At 40.3% G+C, this 23,996-nt stretch overlaps 1 protein-coding gene across 3 annotated transcripts in view; it reads right to left on the bottom strand.

The window, feature by feature from the left end:
• The window catches only part of LOC149743980 (transcription factor COE1-like), a 389,524-nt gene that overhangs the window by 66,002 nt on the left and 299,526 nt on the right, over window positions 1-23,996 (bottom strand). For all 3 annotated transcript variants that reach the window (XM_089905903.1, XM_089905904.1, XM_089905905.1), the window contains exon 10: window positions 7,859-7,985. In XM_089905903.1, the coding sequence (XP_089762029.1) occupies window positions 7,859-7,985 (127 nt within the window). The remainder of the gene's footprint in view (window positions 1-7,858; window positions 7,986-23,996) is intronic.

Below are 23,996 nucleotides of genomic sequence, written 5' to 3'. Positions count from 1 at the left end.
TCCCCATTATGGCACCAACAGTGTTTAAGTTTACAAATGCCAGTGGGTTCAGGATCACCAATCACATCAATGTACATCAGATCAGGAGCAATCATATTTTGTGAAAAAATTCCCTTGGCAGCGGAGAAGAAGCTTGGGACTTAGCCTTTGGATCACAAAAGCAAAAAGAATAAACATTCCCTCTGCCTTGAATTCTTTTCTTTGTGTGTAAATGGCTCATTTGGAGTAATATTTGAGACATGTGGACAGGAGCAGCCTGTTAATTTTTCCTTCTTCTTGGGTCTTTTCCAATTAGGACACTGCTAAGGCAAAACTGCTAGTCAAGTGTTCATTACACAGCCCTCCTTCAGCTGAATCCTAAGTGAAAACAATCTGATATAAAAGAAAACGCTTTCTTGACTTCCTTTCCTCAATTCTTCCTGAGTTTGCTTAGGCCTGTCTTTATAACAATTAACATATGTGTAGAATATTACCCTTTACAAAACATTTTCATGCCCATTCTTTCACTGATACTCACAAGACCCTTCGGATGCCCAGAGAAGGAAGGACCCCACCGTCTATTAAGTGGGAGGAAGTCAAAAATCTGGGCCTGAGCCCTCCATCCCCTCACCCCCACGTCCAACACATCTCCAGGTCCTGTCCACTTTCCCTTTTAAATACCCCTTGAATCCTCTCACTATATTCCATCTCTACCCATTACCACCCAAAGTCAAGTCATCAAATCTCTTTCCTGGAATACGGCAATGGCATCCTAACAGGTCTTCCAACATCCATTCTGGCTTCCTGTGCTCCAGTCAGCCAGAGTTTTTTGTTTTTGTTTTTATTTTCCCAAAATGAAAGTCTGGTTATGTCCACCTGACCACTTAAGGACTGCTCCTGAGATGACAACTAGACTCCTCCCGCTGGCTACAAGGCTTCAAAGGCTTGTCTCTGCCCAATCTTCTCTCTCACCATTCTTTTCCTCTCTCACCATTCTCTTCCTCTCTCTTGATTTTTCAGCTTCACTGGAATTTTTACAGCCTTCCAAGATGCCACGTTTCCTCCCATTCAGAGCCTTCTTACATGCCTCTCTCGGCTGGAGCACTCGTTTTCTTTCCCCAACCCCACCTGACCCCTATCCTTCATCAATTGCCAGGTTAACTCTTAATCATCCTTCAAACCTCAGCTCATGCATCTTTATCTGAGAGAAAACACCTCCAACTGACCTACTGGCAGTCCTTTGTTTTATTCTTGTCTGAACCTCTGTTCCTGTTTTTCTGGGCACTTAGCAGGTTTGAAATTGTAAACTTATGAATATCCACGTTCCCTCTTAGACTACAAGATCCCTGAAAAAAGGGACTGTGTGTGGTTTTGCTCAACATGGTTTTAGAACACTGCCTAGAAGAGAACAGGCAATCCACAAATATTTGTGAGATGAGTGAATGAACTAACAAAAGAAAGTCATAAAATCAGAATTAGAACCGAGATCTTTTGATTCTGACTCGAACGCCTAGAAAGAAACAATTTCCTTAATCAGATGAAAGCTGGCACACATATAATACCAAACAAAATGTGCCCTAACAACCAATTCTTTGCATTTTGAAGAGAAACGTTCCTATTGTCTGCTTCTCTCTTTTTGCATTTACTTTTAGGGAGCATTCATACCGTACCAGGCACTGCCAGGAGTGTGTTACATACATTTACTTATTGACTCCTTAGATGCAGGTACTGTTAAAATATCCTCATTTTACAGACAAAAAAATGAAGCGTATATATAATATAGATCGAACTCCATTTTTTTTCTTTAACAAAAACCCCAGTGACTGTGTTCTCTACATGTAAGTTCAAGTTAAAAGGGACAGATTCTTAATTAACAGCTCTTATTTACATTCCCTGTCATCCAGAGCACAAAAATCAATAAGGACCCATTGCTTCTGGGCAATATGTTAGTCAATTATTAGAGAACACCTATTGCAAGTAAGATGTAAGTCAAGTAAGTCAAGGTGCTTCAACAGAGTGGGCAAAACAGTGTAAGATTAGGGAAGGTTTGCTCTTCCCTCAAGCAGCTTGTGGACTTCTTGAGATGTGTCTACCTAAGATCAAAAGAAGAGAGCCAACAGTAGAAGGAAGTGAATGATGAATGAGCCATCTAAGCACATGTGACAAAAGAGATCCAAGGACAGAGACTCTTCCAATCAATCAAGATGAGCCATAGAGAACATCAATGTCACCTAGTCCAATTGGCTCATTTTACTATGAAGAAACTGTAGTCTGGAGCATGTCAGCAACTTGTCCTATGTCTCATAGCCAGTTAGCAGCAGGGCTGGGACTAGAACTCAGACCTCCCTGATCTCAGCCCAGTGCCCTGGCCACTTGCTACTGTGGCCAGAGAACACCTCCGAGGGGAAATAAGAGTTTGAACTGGAACTTACAGAGGAATCACCATGTCCAAGGTAGCTAAACATGAAGTGAGCGTGAGGCATAGTGAGGAGCCTGGTTTGAGTGGAGACAAGGAAGCACCGGGCCCAGAGCATAGCGAGCTGTGAATGCCAAGCCCAGGGGTTTGGGCTACATCTTACATACAGGGAGTAGATAGGGAAGGTTTCTCTGCAGGGACATGTTATAAAAGTGGCTTTTCAGAAGCTTAATCTGGCAATGAACTAGTTTAAGAAGAGGCTAAAGAACAAGAGATTCATTAGGTGCAAACTTTTTCCCTAAAACTGAAGACTTTGTTTATCCCCAGGGTGGCAGCCTTCATTTATGCAGGAGGTTTCCAAGAACTAAAAAGAGAGCTTTCTCCCTGAAACCTCTTGAACGGGGATTGAAGCCGATTATAACCTAAACACCTTTGAAGGGGGCTGGTGATAGACGGTACCCATGTTACTATGGCCTCCAGATCAGGGGTTGAAATTTGGGATGGAAACAAGAGAACAGGTGTGCGTTGTTACTGAAAATTCAACACCTGAGAACTTTATAAATCTGGGCTGCCTTTTTAAAATACTTATTGTTTGAGGTGGTTTCTAAGAAAATATTTGTTATATCAAGATTGTTATCGTCACATTTATAAATCTTTTTCTGGCTGCCTTACACTGTGCTCTTTGTATTTGTGGTTGATTGATGTTGCCTCTTTAATTTACCGATGACTACAGTTTTGTTACTAAAATTCCTAAAGGACATTTCTTAGACCTCTAGGAACATGGTGGAGAAGATAAACAACACATATAAAATATTACACCATGGTAGGGACTCAGCAACAAATGAATGAATGAATAATTATAATGGTCATCAGTTATTCATGGAAACTACTAATGTCTGGCTAAGTGCGCATGCTAGCTCACCCTAGGTGCTTTATACACATTTCCCTAATACTAAGAACAACCCCAGTAAGTTATTATTCCCTGTGATAATGTAAAGATGAGGCGACTGTGGTTCAGAGCCATCGTACAATGTCCCAAAAATAACCTGTCTGGTAAGTGGTAGAGCTGAGAGTTCAAGCTACACCCATCATCTCTTAAACCCAAGGACTCAATCACTATGCTACATCATCTCCTTGGAAGTGAGGGGGGAAAGACTAAGGAGAAGGAATGAAAAGAGGGAGAAGGGAAGAAAGAAGAAGAGAGTGGGGGCAGAGGGAGAACATAAGAGGAATGGGAAGAAAAAAGGAAAATTTGAAAGACATGGTACAAGTCATCAAGTTTCATGGAACATATTCAGCCAACATGGCCCCTTCTACATGCAAAGTAACTTGGGGCATGAGGTACAAACAAGAAGCATTTCCAGGAAGAATATTTATGTCAAAGTGGATTCTGAGACTAACGTACAAGGATTATGTATGTTTCACAGGGGCAGGAAGCTTGGTGGAAAACGTTAAGAATAGGAGAACCCAGTGGTATAAAGGATTTGAGATGTGACCTACACAAACATCTGAGCTGTTAGATGATCATCCATTGGGGGCTTTCACCACCTTTTGGGCAGTAGGCAGTATATAGCTCTTGGTGCACACCTAAGCTGGTCCAACATCCTGGTGGCCCATTTCTCCAGTCATATTTTTCCCAAAGTCAGCAGCCCCTCCAGTGGAGGAATAACTGGACTGAAGTTAAAAAGTACATTTGGATTTGGCCACCTCTTATGAAGAAAAACCAATTCTAAGAACTTTGAAGAAGCAGCTAAAGGCACCTGGGAGTCTCTTATCAGCTCCCAAGGTTACTTAAAGTTTAGTGGGAGAGATTACAATTCTAAAAGATCCAAGTCGCTTCAAGACATAACAACTGCAGGAAAGCAAGCTACGAGAAGAACAAAGATATTGGCGAGACCCCTTCCAGGGCAGTGGAGGTTTATGGGGATTGACTTCCCATTGGACTGACGGACCAGACACACGATTAGCGAGGGCTTTGAAAACAGCCCTGTCCTTAGAAAGGGTTTTTGTTTCCTCCTATTAGAAAACATGATTTAAGATGTAAAGTCAGCCTTGCTCTACATTTACATAAGAATAACTGGCCACAATAAATCAGATCAGGGATGCCCTATGCTACCGCTACCGAGCTTTTTTATTCTGATCCAGTTGGGCTTCACTCTCCTCCCTCACTCTGATTGGGCAAACACCAGAGAACCCCACAGCTGGCAGCTGAGAACACGTCACGTGTCCCTGGTCTGAAGCACCAAAGATGGAGAGCTGCCCTCCTGTCCCTACCAGTGGAGCCAGCTTGCAGGCAATCTGTGTTTAGTCAGATTCTTTCCCCCCACCCCCAATAGTCTGCCTTTATTTGCATAGATTAGGCCAGGCTGTTCCTGTCTCAGTTGTGTGGGTTTTGTTTTTTTTTTCATCTATTATAGATTTTTAGAGACTTGCACATACACACACCCAAACCCTGTCACACACACTCAGAAAAGAACAGTGCCTTAGTTTGGGCTGTTGTTTTTCAGTCCTAGGACATTTCTTTTTTTCTTTTTAAAGGGAAAAATTCCAAGTGATATTCTACTAAGAAACAACTGTTAGCTCACCCCACCCAGAAAACCAAGCCTCACATCTTGAAATGCCGTGGATGTTAAAGAAAATGAAATGTGAGCTTCTGTGGGTGGACGGAAAGGGAGGGCTGCAGGTTTCCAATGAGCTGAGCGGTTGTTCGGATATGAAGAACAGAGAGGATTTACAACCCATCCCTGTGCCTCCGCTAGAAAGTGGTGACAAGCAGAGAGGTAAACTGAGCAAATCACAGAGGCTTGGCAGCAGCAGCCATAAACACTTCATGATAATGATCAAGAGTTCCAGGTGTAGTTCAGAAATTAACAGAGACTCCCTTTTGCTAGAAATGGTGTAATGTCACAGTGACTGTAAACAGCCAGCTACATCAACAGGGAAGTTTTTGTACCAGTTTCTTTGAAAATTTTATTTTTCCAACGCAGGGAGAGGTGAGAGTCTCTCTTAGAATACTTAAAAAACTAAGTCTTCTTGTCTCTTGCCCACAGTTTGAGGCAAGATCAGCAGAAGCATTTTTTCATGCTTTAAATTTCCCACACACTTACACACGTGCAGGAAATCCTGGAGTGCACACCCAGGATTTCTCTCTCTTATCCTTAACTACCTTGCTAGACTTGCAAATCGGCCGCTTTTACCTTTGATCTTGATTCCCATCTCATACGAGATTTCCAAGATGTGATTTCTTAAATTGATGGCAATTTTTTTAATGGTTAAAAAAATTCCCAATAACGACGGGTCCCCTAGCTATTTTCTTTTGAGAACTTAAGTAATTTAATGGGGATGATTTTTTTTTTTAACTTTTATGGCCAGGTGGCTCAAGGGGATATTTCGTTGAACACTGATTAAAAATAATTTCTTCTAAAGGAGTCTTGACCACAAAATGGAACCATTAATGGGCAGGGACGTTGTCACCAAAGCGGAATCATGCCTGATCGCCTCTCGTTCCTCCCATCACACGAGCATTTTCTTCTTCTCCTTTTTCTTCTCCTTTTCTTGTCCTTAATGGCAGAGTAAATAAGCAGCCAGCGAGGCCTAAATGTTTTCGGCCAAAAACAGAGTCCAAACTCCTCAGAGAAAACATTTGGCCTCTGTGGTTTTGTAATATGTTCCAGAACACTGAGTTCAGTGAAGAACATTGTGAAAAACTCCCATCCATCGGAATGATGGTGGGGAATGTTACAGTATCAGAAGTTTCATTTGGTCCTTTTCCTGCAGGCCCATAATGAGGCTTGTAAAAAAAAAAAAAAATAGCGCTATGTGGAAGTTCTCATGGGAAAAATGAATGGCAAGAAATCCTAGCTTTAAAAGAAACAGCTAATCTGCTAGTTTGATTGTTCTTCAAAACTTACACTGAACCAATGAGCCTAATTAAAAACACTTGGCCTACTTCTATAAAGCATCATCGCTTTCTCTATGCTTCGTTTGTATACACCACAAAACTCCAGATAGACTATTGTTTTTTCAAGTGCTCACTAACAAAGTGCTGACTTTGTTGGGACGGCTGAGCTAATTTCTTGAACTCAGTGTGAAACCTTAGCTAAACAAAATTGTGGTAATTTTCCTTAATTTGTAAAAGTGATTGGAGTGCAAACAAAATTTTCCTCTTGGGTCAATCCTATAATTTTCAATTAACTAAAACTAATAGTCAGGCAGGCACCAAACCTACATTTTGTTTAAAGGGCTGGGAGGCATTTCCAAGGGTCAGGATGCATTAATTGTTTTTATAATTTTGAGGGGGGAGGTGGAGAGTCACTAATAAGCACGGTCGGTTTTGTTCCTAGTGTTAAAATACAAAAGGAAAGATGCTTCGAGGTAAAATGTCACAGCAAAATAAAATTTGTCCATTTAATTGTATGGTTATAATTAGGATGTGTTAGCACAGTTATCCCTTCATGCTCTGGAGTCTCCTTGTGTGAAAGCAACTTACACTCTGTACTTAAGCTGGCCTTCCGGTCCTTTATTGAATGAAGAAGGAAACATGGGGCCAGTTTCTGGAGACAGCTACCCAGCGATGACTGCTACTCAGCAGAGGACCTAGAATGTTACCACTCCCAGGGTGGTCCTCGGACCAGGATCATCCACCTCACCTTCGGAGCTTGTTAGAAATGCAGAGTCTCAGGTCCCACCCAGAGCTACTGAATCAGAATCTGGATTGCAAAAAAGATCCCTCGGTTAGGGATCTGTTTGGTTCCCTAAAGACTGTCTGGTTTGCACACAACAATCTGAGGATCTCTTCAAGTACACACTGGGCACTCAGACTATGCACTTGATGTATTTCCATAGAGGACATGTCTGGTTCTCTCCACGTGACGGGAGGAAATTCACATTCACCCTATAACCCTAGCTTCTTACTGCAAGGCAGGTCCATGTGCCAAGGCTCTTTGGGGTGGCAGGGGGCAGTCGGTTGCGGGGGTGTGGGGGGGGAGAAAAATGCAGCTTACAGGGAAAGAAAGCACCAATTCAGAATGAAATACGAAAATCACCAATTGTCGTTAATACAAGTGCCACGACCAAGCTAGAAGAACGTCGTACTGGGCATTAAAGCACACCCCTACTCCATAAAGCAAACGAACTGCCACACAGATGGTTTAACATCCAGAGAGACAGGATTGTCGAGCACTCCTTTCCTCTTCCCTTATTTCTCATGCTGCCGCTTTAGGTATCCAACCCATGATTTCAACAGATCCTGTCATTCAACACGGACACCCAGATGAATTCTTAAATAATTATAGTAGTAGTAGTAGTAGCACCTCATTTGGTCAAACATAGGGTGAAATGGAGAAGGAAAGTGGGTCTTAAGAGAAAACAGATTTTAGGATAACACACACACATATATACAAGATAGCGTCAAAGACCCACAAGGCCAAGGCAGCTCTGTCCACCATCTGCAGTAGTTCTTACCTGTGTAAATGAATCTTCCCGGTGTCCCTTTGCAGAACTGTTTGGATTTGTAGGACAATGTGACCTCTACAACACCAGGGATGTGCCGAGGAGGAGTTTGCACCCGGATGGCATGAGGAGTAATCAACTAGGGGGGAGACATTTGGGAAAAAAAACATTGTCACTGCATTACGTAAAGGACTCATTTCATATGTTTCTTATCAGCTCTCAATAAACATAGCCTTCAAACACATAATTAACCTGTCAGTGTTTAAATACAATCGTGATGGAACCTGTATAAAAGACACTGACGACAATATTTACAAGTGCTCTGAGCACAGCCATAACAACTTTATCTGAGTTTTCCTACACGGCAGGCACTCTGCTTCCTGGTTTGAAAAGTGAACCTGGCCTAATGAAATGATTTATCTACTGCAGGATATCCTTTGGAAAATCTCTGTTTGAAGCAGACACCCAAATCAGAGCTGAGCTCTGCCACTCCTCTCCAGAAGCTGGTGGGCCTGGTGTTTGAAGTGAGCCCTTAAACATGTGCAAAACACAGAGGTAGGAAATCAGTGGGCCAAGGTGCTCTGATTAGCTGCAGAGCACATGTAGGAAATGCCCCTGAAGACCATTTGGTGCATTAACTACCAGAGGCACAATCAAAGAGCTTTAAAGGGGAAACCCAAGAATGTGCCTCCCTGAAATAGCTGAGGGATCTAGCAGAACTAAGGACTGTCCATAAAAGGGAAATGGAAAGTTGGGGAGGGGGCTGGAGGATGATCAGTGGTCCATTATGCAATGCCACGTGCACAATGAGAAAGGTCATTTCTGAACCCTGTTGGCAACCAGAGTACGCTGCAAAGCAGAATTTATTTTTTAGTACTCGTATCTTTGTTTATATAACTAAAATGTTATTAACGGCCATAAAACTGGCATTATCTGGTTCTTTGAAAACCCCAGCCCTGGTATTTGACTGGCTGACCTCTCTGATGGTGCTGGACTCTGCGTGCTCTCTCTGTGGTGTGTGCAACAGCCCATCCGTTACTCCTTTCAGACGCATTTAGATCAGTGCTGCGGTACTGAGTCAGTATGCAATGGGTGATCACTTGAGTTTATACTAACTCATGTTTCTGCTGTTCTTATAACTTAGAAAGGGCTTTTGTTTCAATGTGCAAATTCAAATGTTTTGCCCAGAGAATCACAGGTGACACCATGAGAATCCAGGTGACACCCACAAATGCCAGCCCCTGCGTCCTGCCTGGGTAAACTGTCCTAGCACAAAGTCCTGGCAGAAAGAATGTAAGAAAGTTGCTACTGCTAAAATCCGCAAGTAATTTCTTTCAAATGCTCTTTCTTGAAACATAAAGGTCATCTGCATAAAAATCATTTTAACTTAGTAATTAGAAATGCCTATCCTCTTCCATAGAATGTGTGGACCCTTAGTTTATTTGCTGGAAATACACAGAAGATAGTTCACTAATACCGTGCTTATGTGGAACCCCTGGAGACTGAGCTCTCCATGGCTAAGTTTTTCAGACGGCTAAGGGTTTATCCATAAAAGCACAAAAAATATTTAAGATTTTGACCTTTTCATACTGAAATTCTTCCAAAATGCACTGTATGTTTTCTAAAGTAAGCAAAGTATACATAATTTAATTTAGCCTTGATAAATCAAGATTTTCGTTTGGAACACCCCTTCTTATATCTTGTATCAAAGCTCTATTTATCTTAGATCTATATATCTTCTATAATACAGAAAAGCCCTAAGTGACCACTGAGGTATGAGGGGCTATTTTTCCCTGCACTAAATGGCCCTGGATACCTATGAGTTTTAAATTATTTCTATTTTATTCTTTTTTTTTTTTTGTCTTTTTTCCTCCTGGTGTCCTTTGCACCTTCTATACTGCTCTTCTAATCTTTAAGCATCGAAATCAGGAAATCAAGTTTACTATTATATAGAGAATAGGAGAAGAAAAGAGGCTCTGAAGAGCAGTAAAAGATGACCTTCCAAAATCAAGTGCATGTTTAATCTCAACTGATCAGACAGTGTTTGTGCAATGTTGGGATTAACACTTGTTGAGTACGTAGGTTATCTACTACATTGCCGAGGATTTTACTTGCAAACACTAATTTGGTCAGAACGATCGTAAGTATTTTTATCGCTTTTTCAGATGTGAAAACAGAATCATAAATTGTTAAACTGCTTGCACAAATCACGCTCATTAGAGCAAATAAGAGCAAAAAAGTGACCCCAATGCAGTTCAAAAAATGACAGGAACAAATTCTTCCTATCTAATCATAAAAAAGAAATCGTTTATATTCATACCTTTAAACTTTTTAAAGGTACTATCAAACTCAAAATTTTCAGATCCAAAGACTGTGTGTGTGTGTTAATCTACATGCTATATCCATTTTTCACTTACTGCTTGGTCCTTGGCTATGTTTCTGATGGTGGAAGGTGCCATATAGTTATATTCCAAATAAGTGGTACGCTTCTATCTTAAGAGTTACTTGGACTGTAGAGTAACATTTATTCACAAGAACTTTCAGCCAGTTACAAAATACTTCACCTGCCCTCCCTTTTCTCAGGGGAAATACATCTTAAAAGATGGAAAGATATCAGCAGACAATTGAGACATCTTTTTAAGCATAAGTACTTATTACCTATGAGTTGATACACTAAGAAACAAAATGGGCCTTACAAATTGATTAGATATGACTGCAAAGAAACTACTAAGAGACTGGGGTGTTGGCAGAAAGTACTAGGCTCAGGAAATTGAAACAAATTTTCATTTACAATTTTATTTTCAGTTTTAATCAATCACTCTAACTAAAGCAGAGATTCATTCTTGAAATAACTATCCTTCGCAAATGAGGTAGAATATGAATCATCATTAGAGAGTGAATTTGTTGATGTTTTCCTTGCTGTGGATGTTAGTCTGGGAACAGGCTCTCGCACTGACACATGATACTGATGGCTTACAGAAGGAAAAACTTGTATCTAACTTCTGTCAGTTGAAAGCAGAGGCTTAATTACTAACCACTCAAAGAATTACAGTGTTTATTACGGGAAGGAATGCTAGTAATCATTTAAAACTAACACTCTCACTTCATGAGCGAAGGGCACAAAAGTCCAGAAAAGTCTACTGGCTTCAAAAATTGACTCAACATGTTAGGGAAAAGACAGGGTCTAGATTTGGAAGTCTAGAACTCAAGACCCACCTCCAAACCCCTCCCCCCATCTCAGGATAAATTTCCCACATTGTTCCAACCTGGCTGAACTAAGGCAGCCCCTCTAAGTTACCGAAGGAGGAAGGGCTCTAGTAAGTCTAAATTTTCCGAACTTCCATCATTGGAATGCCACTTTCTTAGTTTTGCCATATCTATAAACCACCTATACAATTATGTACTTAAAAATTTTTAATTGGTTAACTTTTTGTTTAAAATAACTTATTTTAAAAGGAAGCTATATTATTATCGCAACTGGTATCCCCTGCCAAAATAAGAAGGAACTGTGGGCGGTAATCTTAAGGTTAATATGATGTTAAATCCTAGCTAGATAATGTTGACAACCTGCGTGGGTTTATTGAAAAGGGAGTTGAGCTAGTGCTGGACGTTACAGGCTTCTTTGCCCCAAATGAGACTTTGTCCCTTAACATAAATCAGAAGGATTAAAAGAGAAATAAAAGGAAAATCACTTTCTCATGATGTGATTCAGTTCTACTTAATGTCTGTGTCGAATCCAAAATGGTCTCTTGTACAACCACGGGGCACGTACCCCACACTTTGGGAAATTCTATTCTAAGTGATTAGAGAACAGATTCACTCTTTTGACTTAACTTCCTTAAATCACAAACCAAACGAGCTAAAAATAAATATTCTTCTGAAACCCTGTAGCATCTGACACTACTTTCTTCCTTTTTGGAAGTCTATACTTTCTTCACTTCTGTGACACTAATTATGAGACCTAAGACTTGCAGAGCATCTGATGGTTTATCAAAGCACTTTCACATTCACTCTTTTAAAACCCATCCTTATGGGATATGTATTCCAGACGAGAAAAGTTGAGGGTCAAGCAAGTTAACTAACATTATTTGAAACAGTAGAAGAAAACCCATCTCTTACGCCTGTTAAGTGTTTTCCAGGGCTCCTCTCATATTCATTGGTTCCTGTTCTCTTCATGTGCCAACTATTTCTTTCTGCCAACTTGTTAACTGTAGAAATTTCACAAGTCTTGTTCTAGATCTCTTTCTTTTTCACTTGCCTGACATTTCTTGAATTCACTCATTGGCTCAATCACCTCGCCTAAACTGACTTCCAAATCCACACCTGTAGCTTTGATCTCTTTGGCCAAGCACCACATTTTTATGAAAAACAGAGTAACAGAATCTCCCTGAACTTGTCTTACTGCCACCTCAATCTCAACAGGGCCCAAGATAAATTTATCATCTTCCTACCTATAAGTGAATTTCTTGCTCCTGTGTTCCCTCTCTCAGCTAAGGGAACACTCTCCTTTGAATCACCCAAAATAGAAAACTTAGGATCATCTTATGTTTTTTCTCCCTTCAACTTTTCTTTTAGTCATGTTGATTTTACCCTCCACTGAATTCCACTGGCCCCTTGCCTGGCTTCTTTATCCTGTTCAGGTTGTCACCATTTCTTACTCAGATGACTGCAATATTATAACTGCCTTCTAAATGGTCTCTCTCTACTTCTACCTTCTCCGCCAGAACTATCTTCTTCAAATCAATCTCACCACAGCATGCCCTGACTCAAAACCTCACCTGCCCCCTTTGTGTATGGTGTATAGTCCAGACTCCTTGGCATGGTAGTCAGGTGCTCTAAGGCCTGACAGCTGATCACCCTTGCTAGTCACCCTCCCCACTCTGCCCTTCCACACTCTGAAGGCCATGCGGATACATGAAAACACCACGGCCTTGCCTAACATCTTTGCTCTGTTCATGCCATTTCTTGCCTAAATTTTCCCCTATGATATTCCTCTTGTTCTTTAAGACCCTCACCAGATGCTCTCTCTTCCAATAAGTTTTACCTGATCCACAGTTACCTGCACCTTTGTAAGAATTTATATAATTACAGAATGTATACTATAGAAGGCATCCTATCTTACTTTGTGCCATAAAGATTTTCTTTCTCCCATTAGACGGTCCCTAAGATCAGCTACGGGGTCTAATTCGTATCTGTATCCTCTAAAGTATTAAACTGAATGCCTTACATACAGGATATTTCCCAAATATTTCTGAAATAAATACTTGTGTAAATTGGACCAGAATTCTACTAGATGTTTGATTGCATTAAGCAAGCAATCCCTATCCATAAGAACTCACTGTTCTTAACCTGACAATATTTAACCCTCATTCCCTAAGTTGCTCTTAAAATTAATTATCCAACTGGCCCAGCACTCAGGTCCCTGCACGAGACTACTGCTCAGATATCATCTAAGTGGTAAAAAAAGAAGATGTCTAAAGGTCTGGGACTCATTCCAGCGAGAAGGGATAAGGCGAAACAAAGAACAAAATGGTTAAGCAATACTAAAAAGTGGGCCACAAAAGATCAATGCTCCAACAGCAGTGTTTATTTCTAGACTGATGACATTAGATGTGATACATCTTCTGTCTCTCCTGATTCTTCCTCGCGTGCGTGTGTGTGTGTACTTCTGTGTTTATTTGTGTGTGTGAGAGAGTATGCATGTGCTTGCACAGGAAATAATAATCATATAGATAATTCTGGAATAAATAAATTCATACATTTACAGGTATTACTTTTATTATGAGAAAAATATTACTAAAATCAAAAGTAGAATACTATCAGTTTTGTGCAATATGTATTGTATGTGATTATATAAGAATTAGATATATATTTGCATGGAAGAAAGACCAAAAGGAAAATCATCAAAGTGTTAAGAGGAGTTACCACTAGATGGTAAAGTTACGGGTAATTATATTTTCCTCTGCTTACCTCCCTGAATTTTCAGGCTTCTCAGCAATCAGAATGCATTAATATTATAATCAGAAGCAATCATTTTTAAGTGTGGTATCGCAATGAAAGAAACACACATGGTCTCTGCAAGGCCCCAGAAGAGGCTGCCAGCACACCAAGGACCTGCCGGTGACAGCAATTTTGCTCCCTCCGAGCTGCCTGTGTGAGCATTTTCTCTTCTCCAGACTCAGAGCACAAGAGCAGAAGAGTCCCGAGTGGTCGGCCAGGCGAGGCACACTTGCTGTGGCCTCTGGGTACAAAGTGAAGCTGCTGTGACCGTGAGAGACAGGATGCAGACATGGGGGGCGGTGGGTGAGGCCTGTCCTTGACAGAAGTGGGAAACAGGAAAGAGGAACGACTCCCTCTATGGGTGCACAGAGAATCATGAAAGATGCATAGGGTTGGAAACAAAACCCCAAAGAGGCAGTCTGCAAAGCCTGGAAGTCCAGAAGAGGGGCATGGGAGACGATAATTCTCCAAATGGTTTTTATAAAAGTCTCTAGCAGGATCAAAAGTGTGACCCACGTTGTGGGTGAATGAGAGTACCTAGTATTTTAAAATATTAATGGAGACATGTTGGAGAATTCTAGGGGAAAAGGACAAGTCTTGGGAATCACCTTCTTCTCTGAGAGCCAGTAGCTCTTACTATCTGTATCCCTGTAGCTCACACTAAATGGATGGTGGTGATGACCTTGATGGTGACTCCAGCAGCAGTGACTTTTCATTGTCTTCTTACTCTGTGCCACATACTGTGAGAAACTCCTTCAGTGATTTCCGTCCTATAGTATTAGGGACAGGCACGGGTAGTAGCTGGTTCACAGATGTGAAAAATGAATTTCAGGAAAGTTAAGAAAAATGACCAGGGAACCGATAAGAAGCAAGTCTGCCTGACTGATGACCACCTTTATACAACCACAGCTGTCCCTCCCTACTACTCTTTATTGTTTTTCCATAATTCCTGGCACTTGTACTTTTCATCCTACCTCCACTGTTAACAGGGTAGAATGGGTCCTCAGCCTCTCCTGCATTCAAAAATGTTCTGGGAACACAGCAGGTTCTCAAAATAACCTTTCTCATTGGTGAGAGGTTGGCTGAGAATTATGTCCCAGCAAAACAAAAGAGCAATTCTAAGATAAGCCTTTATGCACGTTTTCCAACCAATGGAACTATATGAAATAAATGCAATTTGAAGTTCCATGCTACAAAGCCAAAAAATAACTGGGATTACTAGAAAGCGCACCAGTGATTTTTCATTACCACCCTTAGGACTTAATATTTTAGCCTTAATCACTTTCAACACTAAAAGTAAAAACAAAACCAAAAAACTCGAAGACAAGCAAAGACTTAAAGAGAAGGGGTAAAAGGAAGGAAAAGTTAAAGTTTCTTCTCTGGAAAAATAATTAATGGTTATGACTAGAAAAAGGCTAAAGTGGGCACTGGTACAGTGGTTTTTAGGTATTACCCCTCCAAGAGTCTGGGTTCTAAGGTACACTGGCCCATTCAGCCAGTGTCACCCTCTGTGCCTCACTTTACCATCTTATCCTGCACCAGCTCCTGCTCTGTGGGAGTACAGACAATAATGTTAAATATGCTTTGTGTTTGGGTAAAGCTTCTCTAGGGACCCTAAAGCACTTTCCAGATTAAGTTTTTAATTTATGCATTAATAATTCTCACAGCATTCTCCCTCCTCCTCAATTAGGATAATAATATCCATCTCTTTTGAGATAGGCAGGGGGTGCTGAGTGATGGACATAAAACAGACACTTAAATAAGGAAACTATAACATAAAAGCATAATTAAAGCTTCAAAACCAAATCGACCAAGGAGCTTTAAAGAGACACCACAGTGATGGTGACCACACAAGAAAACTTATTTTCCTTCCACTCTGGGGCATTCATCTTTCTGTAGTTAAACATGGTGTTTAAAAAATATTATTTTCTGGAGTTCTTAAAGAAAGTTGAAATATGATCAGTGTATATTCTTGGGCACTGTGCTGGCTGTACCTACATATTTTATCTCTATTTCCCTGAAGTGGATACAACATAAATCAGGGGATGCTAGCTCTTCTCTCTCAGTGTATTCTGGTTTGTTCCCTAATCAGGGTTCTCTGGGTTTCGTAACCCAGAGTTTTTTCATTCCCAAGAATTGCCTGTCTCAAAGGCAGTATATGATTTCTCAGGGAACGTGAGAGAAAGCGCGTGGAAGCATTTACTGTTTCACAAACATTCTGGTTTCCTTTTGTCCTTTCAAGAAAATAACAAAACCAATGTTTAGCAAAATATGTTGGGTCCCATGAATTCCCAAAGATAAACTTTACGTATGAATGTCAGAGGAGACTTTTGAAACTAAAGTCTCAGGAATTGAGTTAAAAGGGGATTTAAAATCTACGTTTTAACCGTCAGTCACATCTCCTAACACTGTCTGAAATGTCTCTCACGTAGGTATTGACACAGACACAGATACATAGAAGAGAGATATAGATCTATTTTCCTATTGATTGCCTGCATCCCCCAACTAGAATATAAGCCCCATGAGGATGCGAACTTGGTCTTTCTTGTTTTCACTACTCTGTTTCCAGTTTTAAGAGTACCTTGGACCTAGCTGACATTCAATAAGTACTTATTGAACATTGAATGAGTAAATACCGTGACATCATTAACCACCACTAATAATTAGGATAAAGATTCAATAACGTCCCTTATGAATCTACCAAAAAGATACCATCAATACCACCCCATTCAAAAAATCTTTTTACTAAAGAAAAAGAATTATTTTAACTTTGCCCCCACAGACTTCCTGGTAGCCTCATTAAACATTCACAAAAATATACTACCCAATTCTTCTGACCGAGAAACTAGCCAGGTCCCTAAATCAATGCAGTTAATTGTACAAAACAAAACAGCAATAAGATCATCTTTCAAAATAACAGATTGGGGAGAAAAAGGCTAAAATAAATATATTACGCTTCAACTACCTTTGGTTTTGTGGGTTGATTGATTGATTTATTTTTCGGTAATTTATTTTTTAAATAAACTTTCTCCAGCTCTCTTCCCAGGATGTAAATCTTGTGCCAACTGGGCACCATTAAAGACTGGATCCCATCCTGACCATGTGGGAGCTGGAAAAGCACTGGTGAGATCCTGAGGTCCACAGTATTCCAGACGGGGAGGACTGGACACCAGTAACACCAGCCCCTGTGGTTTGAAACTGCACAATGGGCTCTTTCTCAAGGCCTGTTTTTCTACATTCAGTCAAGAAGGAATATCATTCCCTAGTTGGGCCTGGCTTAGGGTCCTGGGTTGCTGCTTTGTTTGTTTGAAAATTAAAATATAAAAGAAAAAGGAAGGCCAGATACATTTTTGGAAGGGGCTGCATGTCATCAAAGCTGGTGGTTTGCAGGGCAGAATCTTTGCCTGCAAAGATTAGGAATTAGGAACAAAAACGTAAGAACCAAAAGGTGGACTAGCAGGGAATTAATTCACGTCTCACCAGAAAGTCTTTTAGGTTCTTTCAGAGCTCTAAGAAAAGGATATCAAAGCTGTAAGATGCTAAACAGTGACTCATTCTCACATTCTTTAGGGGTATAGTTCCTATTTGCATCCTATCTACGGTGATCCTTGCACACATACTCAGTAATTCCTGATTTAACACATGCCTCCAGGAAGTGAGTTCTGTGGAAAACTGAAGCCAACCCCCTTTAAATACCGTGCCACCACAACTGCTTTCACTGAAGTCTTTCGAGGATGCATTACACACATCACGCTGTTTCAGACAGAAGATATTGAATATAATTGCCATCTCTTTCTCGACTACTCAGGGCCACTGTCATTATGAACAGCCATTAACATGCTGCGCAGTAATAGAGTTCTTCGTCTGCTTTTTAGGTTTTCCTTTCCTTCCCTTGACATTAAGCTGTCACTTCTGCTGTCACTGAGCCTGCTTCTAACAACCCGCCTCTAGTTTGCTCCTTTTAATTTGCTATGACCTGGGAAAACAGATAACATAGTTGGTTGAAAATTACTCTTCTGGTTACCTCAAAGTCTGTTATTTTATATATTTACTCTCTTTTTTTTGGCTCACTTCTGGTTTCATGCTGAATTTTGGAGAGTTGCGGTGACTAGAACACTCTTCTCTGGATAGATGAGCTTTCACTACCTTCTTTTTAGATGGTTAAAAAAAAAGATGGCTCTGGAGTCAGAAGAATTTTGGTTCAAGCCCAAGTTTTGCAAATTACCAGCTGTGGGACCTTTGGAAAGTCACTCAACCTCTCTGGCCTTCAATTTCATTGTCTGGGAAGGGGGAAGGGCTAGTTATCTAACTAGTGTTATTAAAGGACTTATTGACTTAACGCCTATAATGAGTTTAGGAGAAGGCCTCACTGGTATCAATCACTTAAAAAGTGTTAGTTTTATTACTACTTAATCCTCACCATAACCAACAGATTTACACTAAGGTATTTATGTGCATCCTTACTGCACAATAAATATATCTAAATATAAACTACCTAATTATACATGCATTAACAAAAACTAAACTGCAGTCTATCTGGTACTGATGCTATGAAGCAGCACTGAATATAACAGTTGCTAAAAAGTAGCATTTGTTTGATTGAATGAAAGGAGAAGCAGTGTCCTTCAACATTATTTTGTATAAATTAATGCCTCTGAAGTGTAAGGCTCTGTGCTAGACTCTGTAGACTAAGCTGAATTTTGCATGGATCCTGCCTTCAAGGGAGAGCGCAGCCCCTTATGTCACAATAATCAAAGATAGAAAGTGATAAGAACATAAGATGGTACAGATAAGGCCATTAGGAATTGAGAAAGAGAAAATATTCAATATCTAGAGCTGTGAGGGAAGATTTCACAGACAAAAATGATTTTTTTCTGGATCGGAAAGGGTGGAAGGATTTGGGCACAGAAAGGAGGGAAAAGCATTGTGGAAGGAGGAATGGCACAAACAAGACAAGAGTGCAGAGGTGAAAAAAATCACTGCGGGCATAAAGAGCCACATCTTTATCCCATCACTCATTGTGACTGGAGCAGAAGTTAAGATGAATGGTGGGTATGGATGTTGAAAAGAAAGGTCAGAGGCTTACGGGGCTGTGCTTGAATCCCAAACTACGGAGTTACGGCTTTAGGAAAGAGGAAGCCAGTAAGGTTGCATAAGGAGAAAAGCTTTAGGTCAGATCATCAGGGAGCCATTCCAGCAATCAGCATTGAGCACATGGATGAAATGAGCACAACACTATATAAATATTGACTTTCTTCATTGAAGTCACATGACTGCAGCCAGCTGCGAATTCTTTGATTCACGTTAAAATTAGAAACACATCACACTTCTGTGGTTTATCCGTTTTCAAGTTATAGGCACATATGTGTACCTCCCGAATGCACTGTAAATAAATAGCTGAAAATGTCAACCTAAAGGTGCTTTTAACTAACCCGTAATTATCAACATAGAGGATAGACTTAAAGTGCCTTAGTCAAAAGTAACAATATAGACTAGAGGATTTTAAAGCATAAGGTGAGCATGGTTGTAACTATGTAACTATATTAAAAAGGCCATTAGACTATTTTTAATCTGTTTTTTAAATACGCTGGCTCACTTAGAAATCATTCCCTGTGAAATAACTTGGACTTGAAAGGTATTCTTCAAAGTCATATTCAAAGTTTGATGCAAGTGATTCAGACTACTCCTTTAATTCTTTACAAATGAAGTTTAAAATTTTGCATTAAGCATCTTCCTCTTAATAGATGATCAATAAGTACAGGTTGAATAAAGACTTGGCAACTTATGTATTTAGGAAAAAGCAGGCAATTAGGAATTATTTAAAACCTGTACATTTAATAAACTTTGAATTAAACTTATACCTGTAAGCTTCAATATATGTAAAGTAGATGACACAGCTATTTACACTGTGCCCTATTTATGTTAAAAGTTTTTGAAAGAGAAGATATTTGACACAATGTCTTTCTCCACCTTAATTTTTTTTATTTTAGTGGAATTGTATCTCATATAAATGTGTTACACATAATAGTCGTTAGAGTTGTGATGCTATTATGTATAAAACTTGGGAGGGTTTGGTAAATATAAGGAAGTATGTTAAAAAAAACTAGGGAAATGTCACGAGAAATCCTGGTACAAGAGAAAGCTGAATGGGGAGTGAGGTTGGTGTCTGGAGAACCGGGCTAAAATCCCAGCACTAACTAGCTAAGGCATTCTCAGGACAAGTCACTGCACCGGCGGGCGCTGGAACCTCTTTTTCCTCACTTTCAAAATAAAACAGCTGCAGTTGATGACTGGAAATGCTCCTCAAAATTTTGTGACTCTACATGTGGTTCAGTGAAAATCAAGGCTGGATATAAGGCCTGGGAAACTCACAGTGGGAGCATGTATGAGTTGTAGTCATTCATTTTTTGATGTCACAGAGGAGCAAATACTATTTTTCTTTTTTGAAATTTACAGTCCTTCCTCTGAGCTATGTGCACACATGAGAATAGAAAGTAGATATGGAAAGGAAGAAGGGAAGAAATCAATAACTGCATTTAAAACCTTATTTTCCGACTTCCGGATTCAAGCAGCAAAATTGCTTCTCAGCCCCACAAACTGCTATTTACCTGACCATGGTCACCCACAGGTTTCCCAAAGGGTGGCTTCTTTTGCCTTCTGCCTGTCTCTGGGAATGCCGTTGAAGAAAACATTCATCTGGATGAAAAAGACAGTGTATGGCCCCTGGATGAGGCTAACTGGTTCATACAGTAATGTAACGCTGGCTTCTCCCATTTGAGCTAAGTGGTCCTGGCAATCTTTAAATATAGCTGTCCTACAAAATCACATGGCATCTAACGTCAAGTGTGCACGGACTAAAACCAGATGTAAAATATGAGAGAAATTCTGTTCAGAGCCTTGCAGGATTAAACAATAATGGCTCCAAACGTTGGTCTAATCTGAATAATACTCTGCAAATATTGCAGATTTTCCTACATCTACACCAGCCCAATCACTTCATAATTGGGTTTCATGACTTTACTTCATTAACATGAAATCTAAATATACTTCAGCCATTATCAGTATATCTTCCTGTAAAGTGATCCCTGAAAAAACAGGTTCTGTGGTCACAAACTTTGGAACATGCTGCATACTATGTCTTAGATAGTCAAAGGGCATATAAGTACCTCGAAAACTCTAGGACAGGACCAGTGGAATCTGTTTGACTCAACATTTCCCAAATTCACTGGGAAAAGCCTCCCACCCCCATCTGCCATGGGGTGCCTATTAAAATCCGAAAGAACTGGTATATTCCATAGAACTATCTGGAAGATGAATTAGAGCAACATTGTGGTATAAGTCTCAGGTGGAGATCAGATACCAGAATGTGAAGTGTAGAGAGTGAAAATATGGACTGAAGAGATATCAATAGGGAGATCCAGTTTGGGGGCTAATTAAATCATTTTGATGAAGTTCAAAATAAACATGATATTGTATACTGCAAATGTGTTCTAAAAGTGAAGAACAAAACAATAGTGGAAGAAGTTACTTCCAACCCATCCTCACTCCCACCCTTCTTACTGCTGGGGGGGTTTCAAGGGAATTAATTCTAGATAAAAGGAATGACTAGAATTGTAGCTGGTTTCCAAGAGGATTTGGTCTAAGACCCTCATTTTCAGATGTTGAGATGGAGGTCCAGTGACCAACAATGACTAAAATATAGGTGCTCTGACTGGACAATGGAAGGATTATAATTACTATCTGGCTCCTAGCCCACTGCTACCCCGTGAAATCTAAATCCTTTCTTGGATGGTTGTCTTCCATTCCCGCCACCTTCTGCTCCCTGCCAATCCCACCACTGGACATTTTTTACAGGCAGCTTAAACACCATAAGCTGTATAAATTCTCTCAGCTATTTCAGTGACTAATTAAAAGGATTGTGAGAGCCTAAAATGTCCAGCACAGAGATCCACCTGGACATAATAGAAACCTGATTGGTTACTGGAACAGTCTACCTCTGACTACACAACTCTCTCTGCCTTCTAGAACCTTAGCTGGAATTTTAAACCACAAATTTAACTCTAGATTGCATAAATATATTATGTAACTCTCTAATTTGCTACATGAGAGCAAGCTGTCTTTCTAAATAATATACCAGATCCCACAAAGCCTCACTTTAATCACGGATAGTACCTACCCCAGTGTTCCACACCAGCTGGTAAGCCAACCAGTACTCACTGTTTAGAAATTAGAGGAATTCAGAAGGAGATATTAAAATAACAATTGGCTCGACAAACCAGTAGCAGGAGCCCCTTGCCCTTCCAAATCACAGGTTGGTAGAAAAGCAAAAGCAATGAAGTACATGTGTATTCAAGAAAAAAACTCAACCCACATTAAACATTAGCACACATCAACCCTGTTGGTTTCTCTGGGTTTATATATAAAACACTACAAAGATTTTTTTTTTTTTTAAGTCTTCTGGTGTAAGACATGACAAGGAGTACGAGAGTATCAGGAAAATAATTTGCTTTGTATAAAGAGAGGAGAAAGGGCGAGAAGCAATAAGGAAGAGTAACAAAGATAGCAAACCAAATTCACAGGAAAGCCCTGTGGTTCACCCCAAACTCGGGAGCTCACAGAAGGCAGCCCTGAGTTAGGAACGGGACAGTGCCACCTGTCTTCTTCCCAACTGGGGGCCATCAGTGAGCTAAAATGAACTACTCACTTGCAAAAGATTGGGTTGGTAGAGGAAGGGCACAGATGAGGGTAAATGAAGCCAGCCCTGTTTTCTCTGGCTCTTTTTTAAACTTCTTTAGCTAAAAAGAGACTCGAAATAATAGCATCAGCTGCTAATCCAAAGTGTTATCTCCTTGTCCCAGCCCACCAGCCCGCTTCCTGCGTGCTTTGAGCGACAGAGTGAAGAAACGGAGAAGAGATAGAAGTCTACTTAAAATGCAAAGTACTAGATCTCAGAGGTGGCATAACCTCAAGAGAAAATGTGGCCAGGGACAAAGAATTTGAATAGACTGGGGTCCTACTCTAGAGAAGAGGCCCAGGCAGGTTAACTGTCTTAAATATACAAGTAACTTAGTCATTCATATAGAAAAAGAAGAGGTTGTCTTCTGCCTCTAACACAAAGCATATACCCTTCATAAGGGTAAATTCTTCCTGTAAGCCAACGGCTCCACCCACAAACTTACACAACTAGAAAATGAAGGGACCGCTCTTCTGATTCTCTACATGACAAGTCTAGCTTACTTTGGGAGGTGACAGTAACTGTTAAGATACCATCAAGTATAAGGCATCAATGGCAATTCCACCCTGGTCTGATATGGTAAAACCCTAGGGTAAAAATTTTGACATAGGCTAAATCATGGACGGTTAAAAAGGTGAGCCCTGGATTTGGACTGTCTGGGTTCACATCGCATCTCCACCAGTTGATAACTGAACAGCTTATTTAACTTCCCCAAGCTCAGTTTCCCGGTTAGTAAAATGAGAACAGCATGTTATACATGCTACCCATGCGAGCTGTCACCAGGTTCACGTGAGAGCCATGGCAAACACTTAGCATAGTACCTGGCAGGAACTAAGTGCTCAATGAATGTTAGCTAATATTAGTCATACTCTACTTTCATAGATATCTTCTCTTAATAGTCACAGTTACCAAGTTCTGATTCTATCCAGTGGAAGCCTGGAGAAATGGCCCCCAATTTCTTTGGGCCCTACCAAAATAAAAGACACAATTTAATTTTGACTAAAAACAACAGTCATAGTTACTACTACTGTTGCTATTACTACCCTTACTACTGTACCACCTGGATTACTGTGCATGTCTTTTTTTCCTCTCTTCTTCCTGTCCTTCCTTACTCTCAAGATTCTACCTATTTGCTCTCTCATTAACGTGGGCTTGTATTTCCTTTGTAAAAACATACATTGTGGTTCAATCCCATCTCTAGCCCTATCTGTCAGTGTGATGGTGGATCTCTGACCCTCTCTGACATTTGGCTTAGTTATTATATGTATGTAACATGGGGCTATAACGAGAATCAAATAAAATAACACCCATAAAGTGCCTACGCATGAAAACCCTTAGTAAATGTGAGCTACTTCTCAATTTCTCGTCAGTATACAATGGATTTGGGGATTTGGAGCAGTACCAGATTCTCTCCCT

Source organism: Delphinapterus leucas, unplaced genomic scaffold (assembly GCF_059928025.1).
Source record: "Delphinapterus leucas isolate spDelLeu-1000000601 "Yukka" unplaced genomic scaffold, BTC_Dleu_Yukka2 spDelLeu_asBTCV2_sq31, whole genome shotgun sequence".
In the NCBI taxonomy this organism is placed as follows: Eukaryota; Metazoa; Chordata; class Mammalia; order Artiodactyla; family Monodontidae; genus Delphinapterus; species Delphinapterus leucas.
This window is presented reverse-complemented; position numbering and strand designations above follow the sequence as displayed.